At 36.3% G+C, this 22,747-nt stretch overlaps 1 protein-coding gene across 4 annotated transcripts in view; it reads right to left on the bottom strand.

Annotated features, from left to right (window-relative positions):
- The window catches only part of LOC104008892 (HBS1-like protein), a 62,660-nt gene that overhangs the window by 25,813 nt on the left and 14,100 nt on the right, over positions 1-22,747 (bottom strand). For 3 of the 4 annotated variants that reach the window (XM_087774006.1, XM_087774004.1, XM_087774003.1), the window contains exons 5-6: positions 12,478-12,576; positions 2,358-2,466 (exon numbers count right to left, since the gene is read on the bottom strand). In XM_087774006.1, the coding sequence (XP_087630132.1) occupies positions 2,358-2,466; positions 12,478-12,576 (208 nt within the window). The remainder of the gene's footprint in view (positions 1-2,357; positions 2,467-12,477; positions 12,577-22,747) is intronic. The other variant, XM_087774005.1, reaches the window with a different exon arrangement.

Below are 22,747 nucleotides of genomic sequence, written 5' to 3'. Positions count from 1 at the left end.
AACCACAATATATTTAGCACAGACTTTCCACAGAGACTGTGGAAAGGAGCTAGTCAGGCTCCAACTGTTCAGAAAAGAATCAGGAGAGTAAATGCCACTGTCCTACAGCAGAGATGGGAAAATTTGATGCAAACACAGGCAAGGCCTCCTCCCTGATTCTTCATGTCAAGGTCCCAGTGCCTTGGCACTGCCTCCACAGTGGTCTGTAGGACAAAAGAAGGAGGCCATCACGGACTCCTTGAAGCAGGGGTCTTTAAACGTGCAGATAACTTTAAAATTTAAATTGTACTTTCTTCCATATTCATTGATTGGCTGTGCTCCAAATCTCATGCTCTTTTATTAATTGCTCCACTTCTCACCTATTCCTCTCACTTAAAGCTAAATGCCTAATGAGCATCCAATTTCTACAGCAAGAGAGGCTTGTTCTCAATTAGTATTTCAGCAGTACCACTAAATAAGTGAGGTAAATTAAAAAACATCTTCACGATATTGAGGATTTATCTAAAAGAATTTCTGGCAGGTTCTGAAGGCTTAATTTTTTCTGTCACAAAAAATAGTATGCCACTAAACTGGAAGCGAGCATGATAGAAACTATTTCAGGGTCCCTGAAGAGAAGCAGAGTGGCTGAGAACCATGTTAGAGCCAACCATCTTTCCTCAGAGACTGAGTCATCACTAGCCTATCCAGCAGTTACTCCGGTCTACAGATGAGGAAGCATTCTTCTCATCTCCTCCATCCCTATGGAGCAGACACACATACACAAGGTGCACCAGCAGTTGCTAAGTAAGTATCAGAGATACAAAATTCTGTATTTGCTCTTTTTTATAAACAAACATTTTAAACAGTCCCTATTACAGCTAAAAAATTCAATCACTACTATCCAGGACTAGCTGGCAGATCTTTTTCACTCACTTAAGATTCCTTTCTTTTTATAAACTTCTATCCAAATTAATTTAATCCACAGAAGTCCCCACGAAAAACTCCAATTTATAAGAAGTGTAGTAGAAACACCAGAGATGAAGGTGCCATGACATTGATAGGAATTTTGTGATCAAGTCCCGTTGTCACACGCAGAGTCACTGATTAGTAGAGGCAAGGGGGGGGGAGAAAATTATGTTCCCTTTTATATATTGCAAATCTTAAACAGCACAGAAAGAGGATTTTGAAAGGCCCAGATATTTTTCATTTGGAGCTTATTGTATCTACATAGCTGAATGAAAGTGATGTCTCTTAGCAATGGCATTTAGCAGTATAAAGGGAATAATGACGTCAGCTTCACACCTTGTATCAAATGTGCTTAAGAGACTAAGTAGATGCAACTGCTTGCTTTCCACACAGTTATTAAACATGCACAAGACAGTGTAAAATAAAAACCGTGTTGCCCTCTTATTCCCAAAAATGCTTTCCAGATCAGAACTACAAACACTGCAGGATGAGGTGGGGATGTCGGTACTGCTTATGCTTGCGAATTTTTTTCCTGAGGATGAACTATGGAATTTCTTGCCACAGATTAGGCGGCTATTATAAGACCAGGTTCAAAAACAGAATAAGCACATCCAAGTAAGCAAAATGCATTAACCATTCTTAATAGAAACAGCCTAATCTCAAAAAAAAAAAAAAAAAAAAAAAAAAAGGTGGGGAGCCACAGAACGCTACATGTAATGATATTTCACGGACCGTATTCCCAACACGCGTGCCCTCTCCTTCTATATTTCTTTAAGTATTCACTGCTGGCTACTGTTGTAGGTAGACTCTGATCCAGATGTCTGTTTTCATGCTCTCACGAGACATGCCCCCAACAGTTCCAAGTCAGGATAAAATTAGAACTACTGCTCAACCACTCTAATTTAGCTAAAGCATAAGGAGGACCGATTTCTTCTCTATAACAGTTGTACCCTGGACACCTGTTAAAGTTAATAAAAGCTGCAGAGGAAGGCAAAGTTTAACCATAACTGGTTGTTTTCCCCATAAATTATTCTTAAATGTATTACTGCCTTTGAAGAACAGGCAATTACAGTTAAGATTTATTGATTTCATAATTCCACTTAGAGAACTAAATTTAAAATAAACGAACCCCAAGAAAGTTCAGTATTCTATGAAGCGGATGTTTAAATAATCTGACAAGCTGATATCTCTCTGCACTATTCATAGTGAAAGGATTTGTTAAACTCAAAACGTGAGGTACCATCTTCTGAAAGTAATTCTGAGTCAAACAAGAAGCTGAGATGGTTAGTTCTGGAGAGTGACACTAAAACTGCTGTAAAAAATAGAAAAAAAGAAGAAGAAAACTTGCTACAGGTGCATCAGTCTGAAAGAAGAGCTGCTGATGTACCTTGATGTATGAGGGCTTGGCTTACCATGGAACTTCAAATCCCATAGACTGTTTCTTTCCAGACACTGTCATTTTGGTAACTTTTGGCACAATTTCAGATTCCATTCTGGCTGACTGGGAATCCCTTGTTTTTCCTAGTGATAGACAAAAAGTAAGTTTGAACTTAAGGTTGTAACTAACAGGTGTTAAATATAAAGTTTAACAAGTTACATTACTTCTCTTCAACTCAAACATACCAGTCTCTGATGACGAATTCCCACACTTCAGTGTCTTACTTGCATATATTACATATTTATTCAAAATAATCTACACACAGTTTTATTTATTGTGAAAATCTCATCTGTATCTCCAAGCATTCATTCAGATGACACCTACACCATTCAAGAGCTTTACTCGCAGCAGTTCTGCAGGATGCCAGAAGCATTTCATGCAATATGAGGATGAAGAAATGCTTTGCAGCTGCTCACCAGCTGATTAGGTTAATTCTTATTCGGAGTTTTTCTTTTGCCTTAACATTGTTGAGCCTCAAGGCTACTGTTAGGTAAAAAATAGGTCTACCTCAAGTACTGCTCGCAGCAGCACAAGCTATGTGTGGGCTACCAGACCTTCCCTGAAACGTGGAAACAGAGTTGTCTCGTACTGAATTACACCGAAGAAGCCAAGCAGTACCCAAAAGCTAGCTAATTTAAAGGTTATTTAGAAATAATTACCAGAGTTGAGTAACTTAATTACTTTAAAGGTATCAATTTTTACCATAACTTAAATGAAAACACAATTACAGTAAGGTTCATTCTTAATTCTGTGAAACGACAGTTTCACAACTAATAGCACTACAGTGCTATTAGTTGCTTGTCAAGCTGTAAGAAGAAAAAAAAAACCCAACATTATTTACTCTGGGGAGGGGGAGTTTAAATAAAAGTAGTAAATCTGCTCTTTTCTTTCTATAATTCCCTCTTTAATATGTTAGGATCCCTTCTCCCTTCAAGGAAAAAGACTTCCAGCTTCACAGTGTGAAGGACAGCTGCTGTGTTCTGAAGGATGTTATACACACAGGAAAGCAAAACAATAACCTGAATTCAAAATTAAGCTGCGAGTTTTAAATAATTTTCACCTACAGATGTACCTGAAAACTAGAAAAATGCTGCTACTCTTCCAGTAATAGACCAATTCGGATAGTCAGAGCCAAGTGGATATTTATTTCTAATACCAAGTTAATCTTTTAAGTATTTTAGATTACTACTGTAAGATGAACTGTTGGAGTCATTTGGTTCTCCTCATTTAGAGTTAACCTAAAGGAGTTAACTCCTTATTGTGTTCTAAAGTATGACGGCTACACCTTTAAAACCACAGAATCATAGTGCTTTGCAGGTTATATATAAAGTTGCGGTCAAGGCTGCTGAAGATTTCAGGCAAGGAAACAGAATACCACAGACGTGTCTATAATAGACAGCATACAAAAAAAGCTGCTGTGTGACTTTTTCTAAACAATCACACTATAGATAGAGACATTCTTATTTAACTGATGACTTGGTCTTCACCTCCCTCATTTGTCTTATCTGCTGATACTCATTTTATTTATATGCCACCTGGAGATCTCTGGAAGAAGTAGTCTGTATGTCTATTATTAATAGTTGCATACCAAGTACACTGTAAATAAGGAAAACCAGTAAGAGATATAAAGGCAACAGCACAAATCATGGTTTACAATAATCACAAATTATGTAACTGACAAACAAATAGTAAAGATTCAGAATATAAAATTCTCAGGTCACTGGACAAGGCCTACTACTTAAGCACAAAGATTTTGTTTCATCTTCAAGCTCCTACACAGATAACCTATAGCATTTTTTTAATAAGTAGTTAATCACTTGAGTTACAGTAAAAATTACATTACTTTTGTTGCCAACTTGGTATGATTTTCCACTTCAATTTTAACAATTTTCAAGCAGCCATCACTTTCCACTGCCAGTTAAACATGAATGCTTTACATGTCATTTGAAAGCTCAATTACAGTTAATTCTCAGAAAACACCATGTTTGAAATTTGGCTGCTAGGAACTAATAATTAAAAAAAACACAATAAAACTGAAATGGGATTAGTTGAAAGAAACCAAGATAACAATTCATGTCATATAACTTGAAAATAACTCACAATCTATTAGCAATATTTGCTACATATGATCCAAAATCAAAAGTCAAAGGTTTTACAAAATACATCTTCTCTAATCAATTTAGAAATTAAGCTTCACTTTGTACAAATACTGTTGGGGTGTTTGACACTGATCCAAAGTTAAATGTACAAGGAGACAATACACATTCAACGAATCAAGTATTTGACACAGAAAACACAGACATTTAAAACTAGAGATTAGGAAACACTAGAAGTTGAAAGAAGATACAAAAAATAACATTACAAAGAGCAAAAGAAAGTAAAGTAATTGTCCATCAACAGCACTGACAGTTTGGGTGTTTTTTTCTTTATTTATTTATTTTTATAACACACTAATACTTCAGCATAGGTGGAGCAAGGAAGCAGACCAGGATCATATAAAGACAAACCAAATCATAGAAGATAATCTTGGAATGGTGGCATTCAAATAGATGCAAAGACAATGCAAGAATTATTAATAACACAACTGACAGAAGCATCAAATATAATTTTCTGATTTCAACGTTTTTATAACCAAGTACAATACAATCAAGCAGCGCATTTGAGATAAGGCCAAGTCTGTCTTTTGTGCACTGCAGGCACCATTAAAGATTAATAATTATGGGCTTCATTATAAAGGACACAAGGCCGGGAAAGGAGTATACTTTACTATTTAATCTATAGGGCACTGGAGAAAACGGCATGATAAATTCTTATCTGCTTTAGCAGGCAAAGCAAAAGCTATTCAGCACTTAACAGATCATATGCAAATCCTTAAACTGCACCTTGGAACTAAAAGGAAGTCAATGCACAATGCTGATACAATTCTTCAAACACTTCTTAATCAACAAGCAGAGTATCCTATGGCAACTGAAGTGCACTACAAGCCTGGAAAAAGTATATGAGCAGTAATCCCAATCTGATTAGGACAAGAGCAGCTGTGAGGAAAATTAACCTCTGAAGGGAAAGGATATAAAGGATATATAAGTTTTTGCCAAGAAAGGCTTCATGAAGTTCTTCACGCCTACTGCTATTTGGACATTCTTAAACACATACCCAAGTAATTCACTGACAATACGTTTCCTACATCAAGAGCACACATAAAATAAAAACAAAGACAGATACACCTTTCATAACCTCCTAAAGAAGCCCCAATACCACCTTGCTACATTTCACTTACTCTAGCACTGCAAAAAGCAAAAATAAGAGTGGATCACATGCAAGTCAATGCACCGATTGGCCAATGGCGTCAAATTGCAGGGAGCAAGAGATTTTACTGAAGAGGACACTCCACAAAAATTCTGGCAATTCACTAACTTAACACTAGGAAAATTAAAGAAATTTTCCTTCCATGAAAACAGAAAGTATACGTTCATCAATCATAAAAATGTAAAGGCTTATCAGCATGATATTCTCACAATTCAGAATATTTAAAAACCAAAACTTCCAGCCTATTTTAAGCAAAGTGCATTTCAGATAGATATTTGGTTATTTAGGCTGCACTGATATCAGAGTACCTAGCCTAAAGCGTACTGTAGCTACGAGTCAAACACTATTACAAAACAAAACATGCAGTGATGGACCTTGTCTCAGTAGTAAACTAGGATGAGCCTAATACCACAGGGAACACAGACCTGCACTGACATTACTCCAGTACAACTATGGCAGTGTGTGACAACTTGACAATCAAAGCTCTCTTCCTTTTATTATTCGCCTCTTCGCTTTTACCTTTCCTGTGATTGCCAGTTGGTTTTCTGACTTAAAAGCCTTTTGATTTAGTCAATCAAAGTATTACTAATGACACCTGCTGTAACTTCAAAATCATTAAAAAGTACAACCCCAAAATCTGATGGCACAATAAAGTGTTTGCAGACTGATAAACGGGACAAGATACATATATACGCAGGAAGCAAGTAAATCATAGGGACAGTCTTTAAAAAAGAAAACACGTCTCTCTGGGTATTCAAGCTGGAGTAGCAAAACTGTATGGATATAGTCAACCATCTTCCTTTACTGTAAGCAGCTCCCTAGATTTTGGATTTCCTTTGTAAAAATGGTTGTAAGGAGTACCTGTAAAAGATTTAAACAAACAAATCAAAAGATTATTTTGGCTTCTTTAACATACATAACAGGCTTGAAAAGTTCTTTTTTCAGTTTTTGTTCATTTATACACTTACATTGAAAGTAATAGGAAGATAAAAAATTGGTCTTTTCTCTAATTCTGTTGAAGGTATGGAAGTGACGTTTCAGTACTTGGAAGAGTTGATTGTCAGTCTGCTCTGTTCCCAGGTAGTTTAGAGGCACATAAAACCAACAGGTGTCTGTTAAACAACCACCACCTCAAGACAGACATGTGGATACCAAGTGAAGCAGTGATAGTGGCATATTTGGAGAAATACACACTAGCACTGAGTACTTAAATCCATACTGGCTTCGTTCAGATGGCTGTATCTTTTCAACAACAGGAACAAAATGGCACCATTTTTGATACCTATACTAGAGGCTTCTCCTCCCAATTAGTCTTCCCCTCATCAAATTGTATAATGGCACTGACACTTTAAGCTCAACTACACCATTGCACAGAGAAGCTTGCTTCTGATAAGATGAACCAGAATTTTTAATATGCCTGAATTCAGCTTGAAAAACAAGAAAGGAAGAATGTCAACATGTTAGGCATGTCTTGCGTCCGTACTTTTTCAGATGGCAATCCCATTTAAATAAATACGTGTCTACACACAAAACAACTACTAGCCGTTTATCAGCACTAGCAAAGGAATGCACCCCCAAGGGAATTATGTGTTAATTAACTGTGGTGAGATTTCAGTTTCTTTTTCTTTAAAGCTTTAAGTCATTTACATGCTTTTAAAATTTTTACTTGGTTTATATTGCTTCTTTGATTTTCAAAAGTGGTATGAGCAGTTAAGAAGGTGGCTGCATACTATTTCAATTTTGAATGGGGCTGAGGAGCCTAGATGCTATTGACACTTAATAGAATTAATTTACTTAAGCAGGTCCTCCTAGCGCCGTCTAAACCAGCACTGCCATGGAAAAACATACATGTAACACCATGCCTTCTGATCTAGAAGATAACGGTTTGCATCCCTTACTCTGCCACAGACTTTCTATATAACCACAAGGAAGCCACTTAAACCTTTGTCTACCGATTATACAGCAGCAGCCACCAATTGCATAAAAGAAAAAAGACAGTGTACTGGTTTTGTGCACCATGTCATGAGCTTGTTCCAAGAGTGTTTCATGACTCACTGATTTTTTGCATGCACTATTGCAGTACAACTGTTGAGTGTATTAGTAACAATAGAAGCACAGACAAGACACAGTTCTGTCTGAAAAGCAGATGTAATAACTGAGGCCTCTATCAAGATAATACTTCCCTTCCTATATACTGTGCTATGATTTAAAACTAATTTTAAGGCCCTACAATTGTGAAAATATTCCAAATATGGACTACACGAGACAACCAGATGCAGAGATGCCAGCCTGATTATATACGATTTCATGCTCAGAAGCATGTATCACCTGTTTGCCCACATGTATGGGGGCTCATACTAATATCTAATATATCCATCCATCATTGTAATCAGGTATTTCAAAATTTTGACTGTAACATATCCCAGCTGACAAATTTCTCACTGTTTATATCCTTCTATTCATGCCATAAACCTCATGAGCTTCTAGCCTTTAATTAAAACCTTCAATTTGGCTTAAAACCAGTAGAATTATATTTTTCTACCTTCAAATTTCACAGCACAGAGGACAAACAGTAACTTAAGGAAATATGAAAATTTGTCAAATTAAAGAGATACACTACTGAAAACAATTTTTTTTGTTAATAATTCAACTGAATTATTTGACCCTCATAAATTCTACAAAATGCTGTAGGACATGGCGGCAACTTGCAGCACGGTTCAGTTAAGTATGTCACAGAGTACACTGGATCTTCAGTGGCAGTGATACTGAGTATTAGTATTATCAACACATCACAGTCCTGGGCATAATATCAGAAGTCCAGGACCCTCAACCATGTCCTACCAGTACATAACACAACTACTGAACTTAGAACATCCCAGATTTCCTAAATTCACAGAGTTTTCTAACGTTTAAAACATTCTGCCTGCATATAATTTGCTATGCACTCATGCCTATAGCCCATCATTTGAAATTCTTTGGATGTAACAGATGAGTGACAAAGCCTGCTGCACGTGTGAGAAGTAAGTTCAACATGCAGAAATCCTTTCTTATGCAAATACATGAAGCAATATAGGATAATTGGGAAAGGAAAAATTAAATTATTTAGAAAAGTCTCTCCCACTCTTCAGAGCACCTCTGAGAGCAACGAAACACCACCTAGCTCTAATAAAAATGCCACATGTGAAAAAATTACAAAATAAAATATTACTTTAGTATTTAAAGTATACCAGTTCAAAATACTCATTTTTAGGAAAATGTGTGACATTATAGTACTATGAACCATGATATACAAATGGATGCTACCAAACATCCACAGCACTTATGAAAATAATGCAAGTCCAAAATAATAGAAAAGGCAACTTGCTAAGTCACCCCCCAGTGCTGAGACACAGCCATTCTAAAGCTACTACTGAAAACAATTCTCCAAACAAGAACACTGAACTTTTTCTTTTTAAAAGAAAGGTTATTTCCTAATAGAAACCACAGTGTGGGGTTTTCCAGGTAACTTCGTCTTGTTGTTATAACTATTACCTTCTCTGCAAAGTTTCAGATGGTGAATATGACTTTTTTTTTTTTCATGAAACTGGGAGTAGGCATTTTCACTGAAAAATGCTGAAAATAAAAAAGTCTACTTGCACCTGACTCAAGAATTTTTTGTTTTGGTTTTAAGGTTTGATACAGCAAGAGGGAAGAAGGATACAGCAGGCTATTGAGTGATATTCCTGAGTATCTCCAACATGGGCCAGTTCTCTGTGGCCCACAACACACAAACAGCACAAATCACTACCCCAGGCAAGTGGGGTCTGAAGTTCCAGAAACAGTTTGCTTCACTACATGCAGCTGCAACAACTAGATGTGCAGCAGGTACAGTCAGAAGGGCTGGCAGCCCCACCTGTTAAGAGTTAGCTGGCACTTCTCATTGCTCAGGCTTTACTTTAAATGCTTGCAACTTTCAGCAAGTTGAACTCTTTAGTCCAAAAATTAATTTGTTCAAGTGAGGTACCTGCCTGGGGGTGACTTTTTTCCTCTCTTTTTCTTTTTTTCCTTTTTTTTTTTTTTTTTCTCCTCTCCCCCCCGCCCCGCCCCCCCCCCCCTTTCAGACAGGGAGAACAGGGAAACTGGAAGAGAAAGCATCAGGCAGAATGGTTTATTTTCAAAAATGGCACCTGAAGAAAATATTATTTGCATAAATTAAATCCTTCATGTAATCTTTTCACATTCTGAAAATCCACTCAATTTGGCCTTCACAAACAGTTTGTACATGCTCTTACAGCTTAAGTTTTAACAGCTAAATCTCCAAAGTACTTCATCAACATTCAATATGTAGCTGCTGTTGCTATTTTTGACCAGGCTGGACTTGGTTGTGTCACCTGAGAGCAAACCCTACCTCTCCTGTAGTCTCCCTAGTTACCTACCACATCAGTAAACTGGAGGTGTGAATCTGCCTCGGATAATCATAAAAAGTAAACAAAACTGGGAGGCAACAGAAAAAACTGACAGTACAGTAAACATTGGCAAGCAGCAAGACAAGATTATCAAGGACAGACAAGGACTACAAGAATGAAAATCAATAAAGCAGAAAACATGAAATGAGAGCTACAATGACCATGACAAATTTGACAATATTAGTTAACAAACTAACTTGGGGAAAAACTGTGTGTGAGGAGAGGGAGAATGCAAGAGGCCACATAGTTAGAGACAAGTTACATGCAGAGCTAAACATGAACAAAGGAAGCAGAAGAGGATCAGAACTGAAAATGAACACAAACTATGGGTGGAAAAAATTGAACATGACAAAATAATCATGGCCAATGACTGGAAAATAGGTTAGGAAGCTGGGAATGGCTAGATAAGGGGTTCGGGATGACAAAGTGGAAAAAATGGAACTGCAATGAAAAACTTGGAGTGGCATGAGAAAATGTTGTGTTTAGGGCACAAACAGGAACTAAACAAAAAAATCTGAACGTAACTAAATAAATTAGAGGATGAAAAGGACAGAGACACTGACATTAGATCAGGTTGAATTAGATGGGGTAGAATGTGTTACAACAAGGCAATGACAAATTTTCTTTCCTGCCTGGAACTTCGCCAAAATTTCTGGAGCCTCACCATTTCTCTTGCCATCAACACTTCCTCCCAACTGAAGCCAAATGATACAAAATACAGCAGTCAGCTACTGCTGTGTTCCCTTGCTCTTCTCACCTGAAACAAACACCCATGGAACTATTCTGGCCATCAGGACTTATTCAAATTACAGGTATTCAAATAGTCAAACACCACAAAATTAATGTTACCTATTAAAACTATTTTTTTCTCTGTGATCCTTTATTGCACTGAATGGTGTTTATTTAATTTAGAGTATCTGATGTCCCAGAGAAACCTCATGTCTCAGAGAATGGTATAATACATATTTTTATATAAAACTTCCTACTGACTTCTATTACAACTGGGAGCATTCAGTGTTTTAGCAAACTAAACTTTTAAGTTTCAATTTCTGGATGCTTAATATGACATTCCAATAAGCATCTCTCTCTAAGAAGTTATGTTTAAGCAACATCCTTCAACAAAGGAATGCATAGTTCAGCTCTATATGTGGACCTTTGGTATGGTCTTTCCACAAACACGGATAATTGGTCTGATTTACATTCACAGTTAATATATTAGGGGAAAGAAAGGCACTGTCACTGGAGTAAAACTCTCAAGATTTCCAGTTTCACTAAGCCAACACCTCCCATGTAAAATAACGGAGATTTGCTGTACAGAAGGGCAGACTGGGAGGCTGTCTGTTTTCTTCTAGAGATTACACAAACATCAGGTGCCTCCTTTTGATGTTTCTGATACGTAAACATGTAAAGGTCCAATAGGAATTGACAACAATCAAACCAGCAACTTTCTCATCCGTCAAGTTTTTGAAAAGAATGTCCCTGCAGTATTTCTCATGCCTACTGCTTATAGTTAAATGGACTAAAATCCAGTCCTTCACATAATTGTAACTCAGTATAACTCATCCTGTAACTACTGAAACCTTATTTGTGGGAGGTGTATTTCTTTGCACTCTAGCAATGCCAACAATGCCCGTTCTCAATCCGTAACTGAAGCTACGATCTGCTGTAAAAATAATTTATTAGACATTTGCAGTTGTTCTGTAACAGCACCTTTACTCTCCCACATATATACAACCGTAAGTCGTTGGTGGTGTTTTCTAATTCAACGAATTTTTCTTAAATGACTGTGAATTGTCTTTCACCGAGATTTAGAAAAAGCTCAGTCTGATATTTCTGAAGTGCAACTTCCTACCATAAATGGTCATGTAAAGAGCAGAGTCAGCACTATGGGCAGGATAACCCTAAAAAGATATCCCCTTTAGCCAGTCACTTAATTGAACAGAATACACAGAGTCCATGCAAATTACCAGAATTTCTGTTAAAACCTTGGCCCAAAATGAGTATGTAAAACTGAAAGTACAATATGTACATTCTATTACAATTATATTGAATTTCCAAAAATAACAGACAGCAATTTCAGGTTTAATTCTTAACTAATATTATAATGCCAGAGGATGGTGCTATTTGCCTGCACATCATCCAGGTAATTCAGAAACATCATCGTGCCTTTTACACATTGACGTTATCTATCCAAGTACATTCCCACTGATTGTATTACCGGAGTGCAAAGCATTTTACAAAAGAAAGCTTTCCTGATCCACAACTTCTATTTATGCACCAAAATTATTTCAGTATGAAACAGAAGTTCAAATACAAGAAGAACAGTGAAAAAGAAAAGCATACCAGCAAACTGATAGGATACAAAAAGTGAAATCATCTTATATCTGTTCAACTCTTCCACAGCCATTCTGCAAACTTTCTCCAGAAACTTAATGAGGTGGCCTGTTAAAGTTGCAGATGAAAAAAATGTATTTACTAGTCCTGCACAATTAAGTATGTTGAAGCTGCAAGTATTATTTTGACCAAAGAAATTAGTTAGTTATTTTCCAAACTGTCACAAAACAATGTTTAGTGCTTTCTTGACCATAAGCAATTCTAATTAATTGAGGAAACTGACAAGGAAAAAGCTGACAGTATTCACCAGAATGGAAATAATGATGCTGGAAGGCAGGCTCCAAAGAAGAAGAAACCAGTAAAACACAAGACTGACATTCTACAAGCTTGCCTGCTTTGCAGAAACTATCGTGTTCTATGCAAGGCCTCCAGCTCAGTGAATAAGCAACGCTTTTTACTCTGGATGGGAAAAAGCTTCTGAAGGAACAAGAACAAGCATGTTACACATAACAGGTGCCCTTTTTAAGGCAGTCTAGCAGAACAGCGTCTCCCCATGTGCCCCCAAGACAATGGGAATTTTTTTCAAAGCAAATATTTGTAGTTCTGCACATGGATGCCTCTATTTAAGAAGCTAACTACTGTAAATAAAATTTTTAAAGAAAAACACCAAGATGTCTGCTCACATGAACTAATAATACAGCTGATGGAATGATGCAAAAGGTACCTCTGATAGCTGACGAGCCCAGACTATAGAAGAACTTCCAGACCTAGCAGCTGATAAGCCCCTGATTACAAAAGAGCTGTATTAACAGATGGAGGATAGAGTAGATATTATGTTTTACAGGGTTTTACAAAACAACATAGCTCAAAGGTACTGTAACTTGACAATTCTACCTCTTCCACTATTCCAGCCAGTCTCTTAATACCCAAAACTTGAGCTACTAGAAACGTACAACCTTGTAAAAAGTTAAATGATACATTAACTGAGTTTATTTTAAAAAGCTGTGAATCTTAAACAGTTTAATACGTACATTTAAAAGCCACCTGACCAATTACTTTGAAGAGAAAAACATTACGCATGTTCAGATTTTTATTGTTTTTAATGTATCAGAAAGAATAAATGTTTAAAAAGGACAAGTTGGAAACAAAAGACATTAAAAATGCATTGTTCTCCCTTGCACATGTAAATTAGGTACAGTTAAACATTTCACACAATCTGTTCAAAGGAAATTTGCTGAGTGAACATACACCTTTTATAGTACTTGTTTTACTAGGACTAAATGTAAGATAATGAAGCAAAACACATACATTTATCAAAACCAAGCAAAATAATTAACAAGGTGCTGGTTTTCCTTTGTTTTTTTCCTCCAAATTAGAGACTAATATTGATCGAGTACCTGCTCTTCCCCTCCTTAACTATTCCAAGATTTCAGATTAAGGGTTGGTGTTTCATCCCATTAGATCAATTTTGAATTATTCCTCAATTACAAAACATTAAGTAGCTTTAAAAAAAAAAAAAAATTAACTGCAGGATCACAATTCTTCAATAGACATTTCAGAAACGCTACTTAAAGTTTTAACACTTTTTCTTATATCCAATCTGGCTTAAGATAATTAAAAAGAAATGAGATTTATAAGTTATTTCTATGTAGATGGGACAGTTTAAGTATTCTGTAGACATTCAACATCAATCTTAAAAAGGTAACACCAGGAGAAAACACTTAAGATTTCCTCCTTCTAGCTGAATTTTGTTTTCAATGTGTTCTTACATCATGAATCCAGAGGCTGTAGGTATACCATCAAACAAGATGTTTCTACAATATGCTCACAACCTACCAATTCAATACTAAAGATCACATTTTACAATGCGCTATTATTTAGCAGCATGTTCTCCCTATTTCTTATATTAGATACCACTTAAAATCAGAACATTTTCCCATCATCATCCAGAGTCTTACTCCTCTCCTTAATGCTATTTGCCACTCATGGTGGAACATCAGAAGAAAAACAAAGGGAAATGAGACTTAAAGTCTGGTCACATTCTTATCTACCAGTTTTTGGTACTAAGTCCACAACAATGGGGTATATGAAGATGTGTTATTTCATATGTGACTGCTCTCTACTGAAAGAGACCTTGACTGGTCATAATTATTCTAGAAAATAATTATGCAGCATTTTATTCTACCTTACTACTGGGATTCAAAGCTCAGCTTTTCTGACACAGCTAGCTACATCACAACTAGCAGCTCTCGCTGGTACACTTTCCAGATATTCCTGTGCTGTAAAGGACTTTTTTCTGTATGCACCTCCTAAACTTGAGCGACACCTGCCATTTGGAAAAAAGAGTACAATCTGTTTTGTCCCCAGTGCTACACAAATGAAAGTTCGATAAATCACACACGAACATACTCAACAGCAGCTGTCTTTAACAAAAGACAAATAATAACTAAATACATCCCTAGGAGAGGACGACCACATACTCAAAGCACAGCTTGAGATGCAAGCTGTTAGATGAAGCAGTTTAAAACTACTAAGGCATACTTTACTGCCACATAATTTTCTTCTAGTTCGTTTTTGTCAAATTTTGCTTGTCTTCTCTTTAGTATCAACAGGCTTCAACATCTACTTTTGCCGCTTCCTTTAATTCCCCTGTTCATTTCCAAAATAAACAGAATTAATTTGCCACACTATCTTGCCAGAGTACATTTGAGGAAGGGTAAAAATGCAGAGGAAGCAATGGCTATTAAAAAATAAAAAGAATATCGAGAAAGAAAAGCTTTAGCGTTCTTTGTTATTTAAATGTGTTATTGGCAACACACTTACAAAGAATCTTTGAAATCTAGGTGTGAAACTGCTAAAGATCTCTGAATCTAACTTGCAAAACAAACTCAAGCTGCATCAGTGCAGCAGGCTGATCAAGCATACTGAATTTATCTCCAGTCCAGAACTGCCACAGTATTTAAAACAACATATTAGCAGAAAAAAAAAAGCAAACAAGTGTCTGTTAGTACAATTTTAGAGACAAATCTTAAGCTATCCAAAAAGCCAAGAAGGCAGTTTTCCTGGAGCACCACTGTACACCACACTGTTTGTGCAAACACTTAGCTACAACAGATTACACACAAGGAAGACATCATTCCCTAAGAAACACATTATGGATGCTACCAGTAACAATGGACATTATTAGGGATTTAGTGAATCTAACATTAATTAGATGATTAAGCTGACAGTAAGGGCTTTCAGTAGCTAACTGATATACAATCCTAGTATTAAGCTCGTATTTATCAGGGAAACCATTGCAAGGAGAAGTGAAGATACTGGTCAAGCTGAAGTAGGCAAGGTAAAAGTAAGCTACTTGACATACACAGCAACATACATTTGAGAAGCACAAAATATATTTAAAAAAAAAAATCTCTTCTGCATTAAAATTTAGGAAAAGTTTATAAAAATTGCCCCACCCTTCAGCATCAGAAATGTATTCACTTACATAGGTAACTTTCCCCCTTTTAATTGCAGCATGTTTTACGTTACCTGCATTACTTGTCTACACTTGCATTATTTATGTATATTATTACTCTGAAAATTTCTTTAACTATTCCACATTTTCCTATGAACTCCTCTGGCACCAGCCAAACATAGCAGAATTTCAGTTATCAAAGATTAACTTGCTTAATTAAGTCTAGAAAAAATGGAGAGTGAACATCACCATAATCTGAGTAAGGGGGACCTATATATGGAACAACCTATGTATAGATGTGATGTGAAACACAGCATCAGAGGCTCTATTCTTCATTGCCGAAATCATTCAGAGATGCGAACTGATTATAAAAAGCTGCGTATCTGAGTTTAGAAGAAAAACTGAATATAGTAAAATATAACTTTTAAATAGGCTTTGCAAGATTTATCAGATGCAGATGAATTCCAGGAAAAGTTCATTTGCCAGTCTGTAGCAGTGCATTTCACTCTATCGTAACTTTAGAGAGGAACCTGCATGGACTCAACTTCATTGCTTAATGGTTTCCTCTTCCTTGATGCGGTGAAAGAGTAGTTAGACACTTCACATTTACGGTAGTACCTGCAAGCACCTTTTTACAACTTAAGCATAGCAGTCGGTGTATATACAGTTTCACCATCTTGCCTAGTTGACAAGCAAAGTTAGTCATTTTCCTGTTTATGTGGGTCAGCAATAGGGAAGAGGAAAACATTAAAAATAGGAAAATGTGATTCTGAAACCACAAAAAGTGGTAACAAGGACTCAAACAAGGAGTACCCAAAACAACTCATATTTTGGAATTAATTAGATATAGAATTTCCATTTAAGTTGAGCTTTTACATGCAGTAAAAATATGGAAGAACTACTGAAGGAACAACCAGTCAAAGCTCTTCCACGTCTCTGCCAACTGGGCATCACAGCTTCTGCAGACACAGGTGTTTTCCATATTAAAGTTACCTAGTTTTCCAAGCTTTTGGCATTTGACGCATGAATTTCTACCGGGGATTCTGACAGTAAACTCATGAGTTTTAAGTTTAATGGCCATTTCAAATACCACAAGTATAACAGAATGGAGGAACCTGGGACTTTAAGCATTTGTAACTGTCCACTCTGAAGACCAAAATGCTAGTTTTATGAAAGAATACAGAAGCTGAGATGATAAAAAACAGGTAATATTTTGTCACCCAAGAACAAATCAGTTTGGGTGCAAACAGAGGCACACAAGTAGTAGGTGGGTGGCATTTCTTGTTGGCATATATACGGCATAATAGACTGGAGTACGCAACTAATATGTTTTATAACAATATTGAATCACACAGAGTAAAAAAAATGGATGATACTGCAGAAACACATCCAGATGACAGTATAAAGTAGGTACTGATAACACAAATTTTACAGGGAAGGAACAATAGTATTTGAAGTGAAAGACACCTAGCATAAACAGACATTGTAAAGTCATTTTGTGTTTTAAGCTCACATTTTTACATCTTTCTGGCTTCTACCTTTTAACTTCATTTCTGAATTTTTACATGTGTTTCCTATTAGCATTCAAGCTCCTTTTCATCAGTGACTGATATATTTTGAACTGTTTCTTTTGCTCCCACAATTTTGGATTTGATATGCCTATACTTCTAATGTTTAGATATCTTACTAGTTTCTAGAGCTGAAATGCATTGGTTTACAGCTGCAAAATACTACTGTCTCAGCCTTGTCAACAGCCTTGCTTTGAGTACTCAACTGCAAACTTCAGGTAGGACTTACAAAGTTTAAACTCGTATACAACAGCACTACAGCAGCAATCATTCACCCTTAAAACTTAACAGGATTTTAAAAAAATGTGACTCCAACCATACTTTCCTGGCACTCCAGCAATCATATCTGAGAACTTAGTAAATTCTTCACTTTACCTTCTAAAGACACAGAGAAAACCAACTGATGGCTGATCTTTACCATGACCTGAATGGACTGAGGTAGCAGGCCACTGTAAGAACAAGTGGAGCTACTGTTTCCCCAGGATCTCTGGTTCTTCTGGAATTCCAAAGTTCTAAAAAGGACACAATCATTTTTAGTTTTATCTAAGCTCTCTTAGCTTCCGAGCAAAACACCCAACTTTCATACGTGATATAGTCAACTATGTAAACGATCGACTTTGTATTGGTTTACACTTTGTCCGAAAAAAAGTAAAACAAACTAGTGTTAAAGGACCATAAAAGAAAACTCAGAAAAAGCCTGGAGTGTCACTTTTTCCAGTGTAGGTGTACAGTATGTATGAGGAGAATCTCAAAAAGGTATCTCAAAGGATTTTAAAAAGCTTTTCATTGCTGGTGACACATTTTTCCCTGAAATAAGCCACTTCCTTTCTAAAACCCACACAGTGTCAAGATTCAGTAACTTCTCGAAGTCTGTGTATATATTTTTCTTACACAAAACACGGAAGTCTTAAATTCTCATTACTTTCCATGATTTAAGATATAACTATATCATCAGTCGTGTCAGATTTCAAACATTTCCATTCAGTAAAGAACACATTAACTTTGTCACAGACTGAACGCATGCCACATTGGAGTATCATTAAGTACAATGGCCTCTCATCACTATAGCAGGCATTTGAGAACTGTCATGTTACTGAAAAGTTAGCACAGCCAATTGAAGTTGGGGACAAAAATTTCTTCTGAGCTACCTGTGTATAAATAACGGATTTTCAAATCTGCGAATTCAAAGCATTAGAGCCTAGTATGATAAATGGAAGTAACACCTGAAGGAGTCTACGCTAAGGAAGATACATTGTACAGCACCATTAAACTTCCGAATGTTTGCTACTCCAGGATTTCTTTGGAATTCTCCCTATAAATAAAATCCAAAAGGATTTTTCATTTAAGACTCCCAACTTCACTTGTCCATTAATCACAAAGCAGAAGTGATAAAAGTTAGATGTTAAAGCACAATAATCTGCATTCTGACACTTTTCACTAGGAAGCAACTGCCATCAGTGTCCATCTGTAGCATAAAAAGACAGAAGACAAGTATTTGTCCATGGACTAAGAAATGCCCATCATTCTGAAACAAAACCAAGCCTTGCCGCATTCAACTGAGTGAAAAGAAAAAGCTAATTACATTAAGTCATGTTGTGGTAATGTTTTGGGATTTTTGTTTATTTGTTACTGGTGTAAAGCAAAAATGAAGGAAGATATTTATACAGGAGAGGCAAAAAAAGAATTCTAGAAAACTGAAAGACAAACAACATTAACAAAATGCAAGCTAAGCACCTACTAATTTTACTTGTGGCTTGTATTCTTGAAACTGCCCAGACTACGCTACGTCAAAAACCTGAATACATGCAGTATTAATAAAAATCATAAACCAAAAATAAATGCCAGTGAAGAAATGCCTGCTTCTCTATTAACAGCTACAAGCAAAGCAATATCTCTTCTCCCAAGTAGCAAGTGGTAAGACAAGAGGAAAGAGCCTCAAGCTGAGCCAGGGGAGGTTTAGTTTGGATATTAGGAAAAACTTCTTCACCGAAAGGGTAGCCAGGCATTGGAGCAGGCTGCCCAGGGAAGTGGTTGAGTCCCCATCCCTGGAGGTATTTAAAAGACGGGTAGATGTGGTGCTTAAGGACATGGTTTAGTGGTGGACTTGGCAGTGCTAGGTTAACGGTTAGGCTCAATGATTTTAAGGGTCTTTTCCAACCTTAACGATTCTATGATTCTGTAGTCCAATATTTAGAAAACTAGACTTGAGCTTGAGACCTGTGCTCTGTTCCTAGATTATCCGGCATATCATGAGTAAGGCTTTTCAGCTTCCTGTGCCTCACTTTCAATTTTGGCTCTTTACTGTGAAGCTTGTTTCTTATTAAAGATTTATACATATAGCCCTATAAAGGCCCTGTTCTTGCTGCTACTCCTGAGAAATTACCATAATACAAAATAGCCAGTATCCCCACAAAGACAGCTCAACTACGAGAACGACTTCATTAAAGAAAGACTAGATTCCTTGCTACCCCAACAACAATCAAACTAAACACACTCAGTTCACAGTAGTTTTAATTTCCTGCAAGGACTGCACATTTACAGACATCTGACCTCCTTCTTGCTCATCCATTACTAAAACCAAAAATTTTAGTGTCATAAAGCAGTTAACAATTCCGTTAATGGTGCCCAAAATGGAACAGAATCTAGTTCACTCACCAGTATCTGTATTTGTTCTGCAACACTAACATGGGCAAAAAGAAATGAAAATGTAGCTTAGCCAGAAAAAGCATGCAGAAATGAAACGAATATGCACAGAATGCAGATCCTTTTGACTAAGAGGGGACCATTTTTACATAAACATTTTTTAGAAATTTGAGCTTTAAGAAAGGTTTCTCAGAGAGCCCATAAATATTAGCTAAATTTCATCAAACAAAAATTCTTTCTTGACTATAGTGAAAGAAAATTTATTACAACAGTGCATTTCAAATTGCAATCTTTGAACATCACTAATACCTACTGCTGAGATCAAGCGAAGGACACCTGAGAAATGCTACATATGTCAAGAACATATAGAACATTTAGGATGAGGGGAAACGGCCTCAAGCTGCGCCAGGGGAAGTTTAGGTTAGATATTAGGAAAAACTTCTTCACTGAGGGAGTGGTCAAGCATTGGAACAGGCTGCCCAGGGAAGTGGTTGAGTCCCCATCCCTGGAGGTATTTAAAGGACGGATAGATGTGGTGCTTAGGGACATGGTTTAGTGATAGACTTGGCAGTGATAGGGTGACGGTTGGACTCGATGATCTTAAGGGTCTTTTCCAACCTTAACGATTCAATGATTCTATGATATGTCACTAGTTAAAAAGAAATTTATATTAAGATTTCATTCTTTGATTTTATGGACAAAAAGACTCAAAATAGCCAATTGAAAAATTAAAATAATGTCCATCTTCATCAGCTATTACCTCCATACATTGACATGATGATGAGTAAATACTTCACAAGCAACTCTTCTCTAACCATTATAATAAGAGTAAGACAATTTTCACTGTCTTCGTAAGTCTGTAATTCTTAACAATTTGTTTATGAGTTCTTTCAAAAGGTATCATTTTAATCTCTGCAGTCCGTAACCGTTTTACATGTTCTAGTCATCTGGTCATTTTATAACCAGAAAATTGTAGAGGGCAATGGGTTATTTTCTAAAGGAATCCTACCAACACTAAGCATCCACATCAATTATTTGACCAACAAACCACTGACATACCTCAGAAGTCACTGACAATTGTTTTTAATGGGCCATTTTTAAGTGTTCAATGTAACATGTCTACAAACCATATAAAGAACACTGCCATGATGACACAGACACCAGAAACCCATGAACCATTTCATAAGAATCGTTCATCTCAACAATCACCTAAAATCACAAATTGCAATTAGCTTTTACTTTTGGTAAAAATGTATACTTCAACAGTCTGCATAAAGGAGCAACTGGCTGTATAGTACAGCAATACCAAAATAGAGACCCATTCCCATTGAACTGCATTGAGACAGCAATTTGGGAAGAGCAAAAGAGCTTGCTTCAAGAAATAAATAAATAAGACACCATCGTCTTTGATTTTTGTTTCATCACATTGTTTTCTAGTGCAGACTAAACACACCAGTTTCACAAAAGAAGTTCCTCTTACTTCCCCACAGAAGGCCAAAACCATTAGCACACACAGAATTATAGATAACTTGGACTAACGACATTTCCTCATCATCTAAATAGCAGTTTGGACATAGTGAATTGAACATAAAATCTACTTAAGAGTTTATCAGCTGTCTACACTTCACACAAACCAAAAAAGGATATAAGTTATCCATAAAAATTCCACTCACTTTCCAAAGAAACAAAAAAGCAGAGAAGCATCCCCTTTCAGCACCTTAGGAAGTTTATTTTTACTGCATGAATTACAATGTGATGAAATTTTTGCTTTATTTTTTTTCTCCCAACCACAATTCATAATCAACATTTAATACAAAAACGCTTTAACAACTTTGAAAAGCTGAGCACTTTAGATCTGAGAGAGATGTGAATGATTGTATGTATAACCCTAAACTACTGCCCTTGTACAAAGGTACTGTAATAAACTATATACATTTCATAAAGACAACCTATATCCTATCTTCATACAAATATTTTGTATAGTTATTCATTTTTGCAGTAGTAGTAGTTGCTCTTTCACTTTTTGCATAAGTGTAGATTTTCAGAAATTGTTGATTACTGAAAAATGTATTTGAATGACATGATTAGAGGAAATAGGGCAAAACACAAAATTACAAAATTACCTCGCTGCACCACTTAGTCTCAGAAATAAGATTTTGAAATATTATTGTGCAACAGTTCCAGAAATTCAAGTAGCTTGCTGCCTCCAAAGCTTAAGATCCTGAGAATTGTCTGAACAATTCAATGAGAAAGTACTCACATAGTTATTTCTGAATAAAAAGTAAAAACCAGGTATGTGAAATTTTAATCCCATGGGTTTTTTTAAATCTGAAGCTTATGCTCCTAACATCCTACACTTCTCTCAAAACAAAAGTGTTTTCTGTTGTAATTAAAAACCAGCTAATTATAATTACATTAAATCACATCCCAAAGGGTACAAAGCATCAATCATTTTTGATATCCCAATGGGGGGTGTTGTTATCCTACCCTTCTCATACTTTGACTTTCAATTTGCCCTGGTTTCCCAAAACAAGTTCAGATACAAATCAGCTAGAAAACCTAAAAGAGAAAAATGGAACAGGTATTTACAGACATTTTAAGAATGTTGATT

The sequence above is a fragment of the Nipponia nippon genome, unplaced genomic scaffold, assembly GCF_047370975.1.
Source record: "Nipponia nippon isolate SJK-2023a ecotype South Korea unplaced genomic scaffold, ASM4737097v1 scaffold_4, whole genome shotgun sequence".
Lineage (NCBI taxonomy): Eukaryota > Metazoa > Chordata > Aves > Pelecaniformes > Threskiornithidae > Nipponia > Nipponia nippon.
Note: the sequence above shows the minus strand (reverse complement) of the source record. Positions and strands in the feature narration are given on the sequence as shown.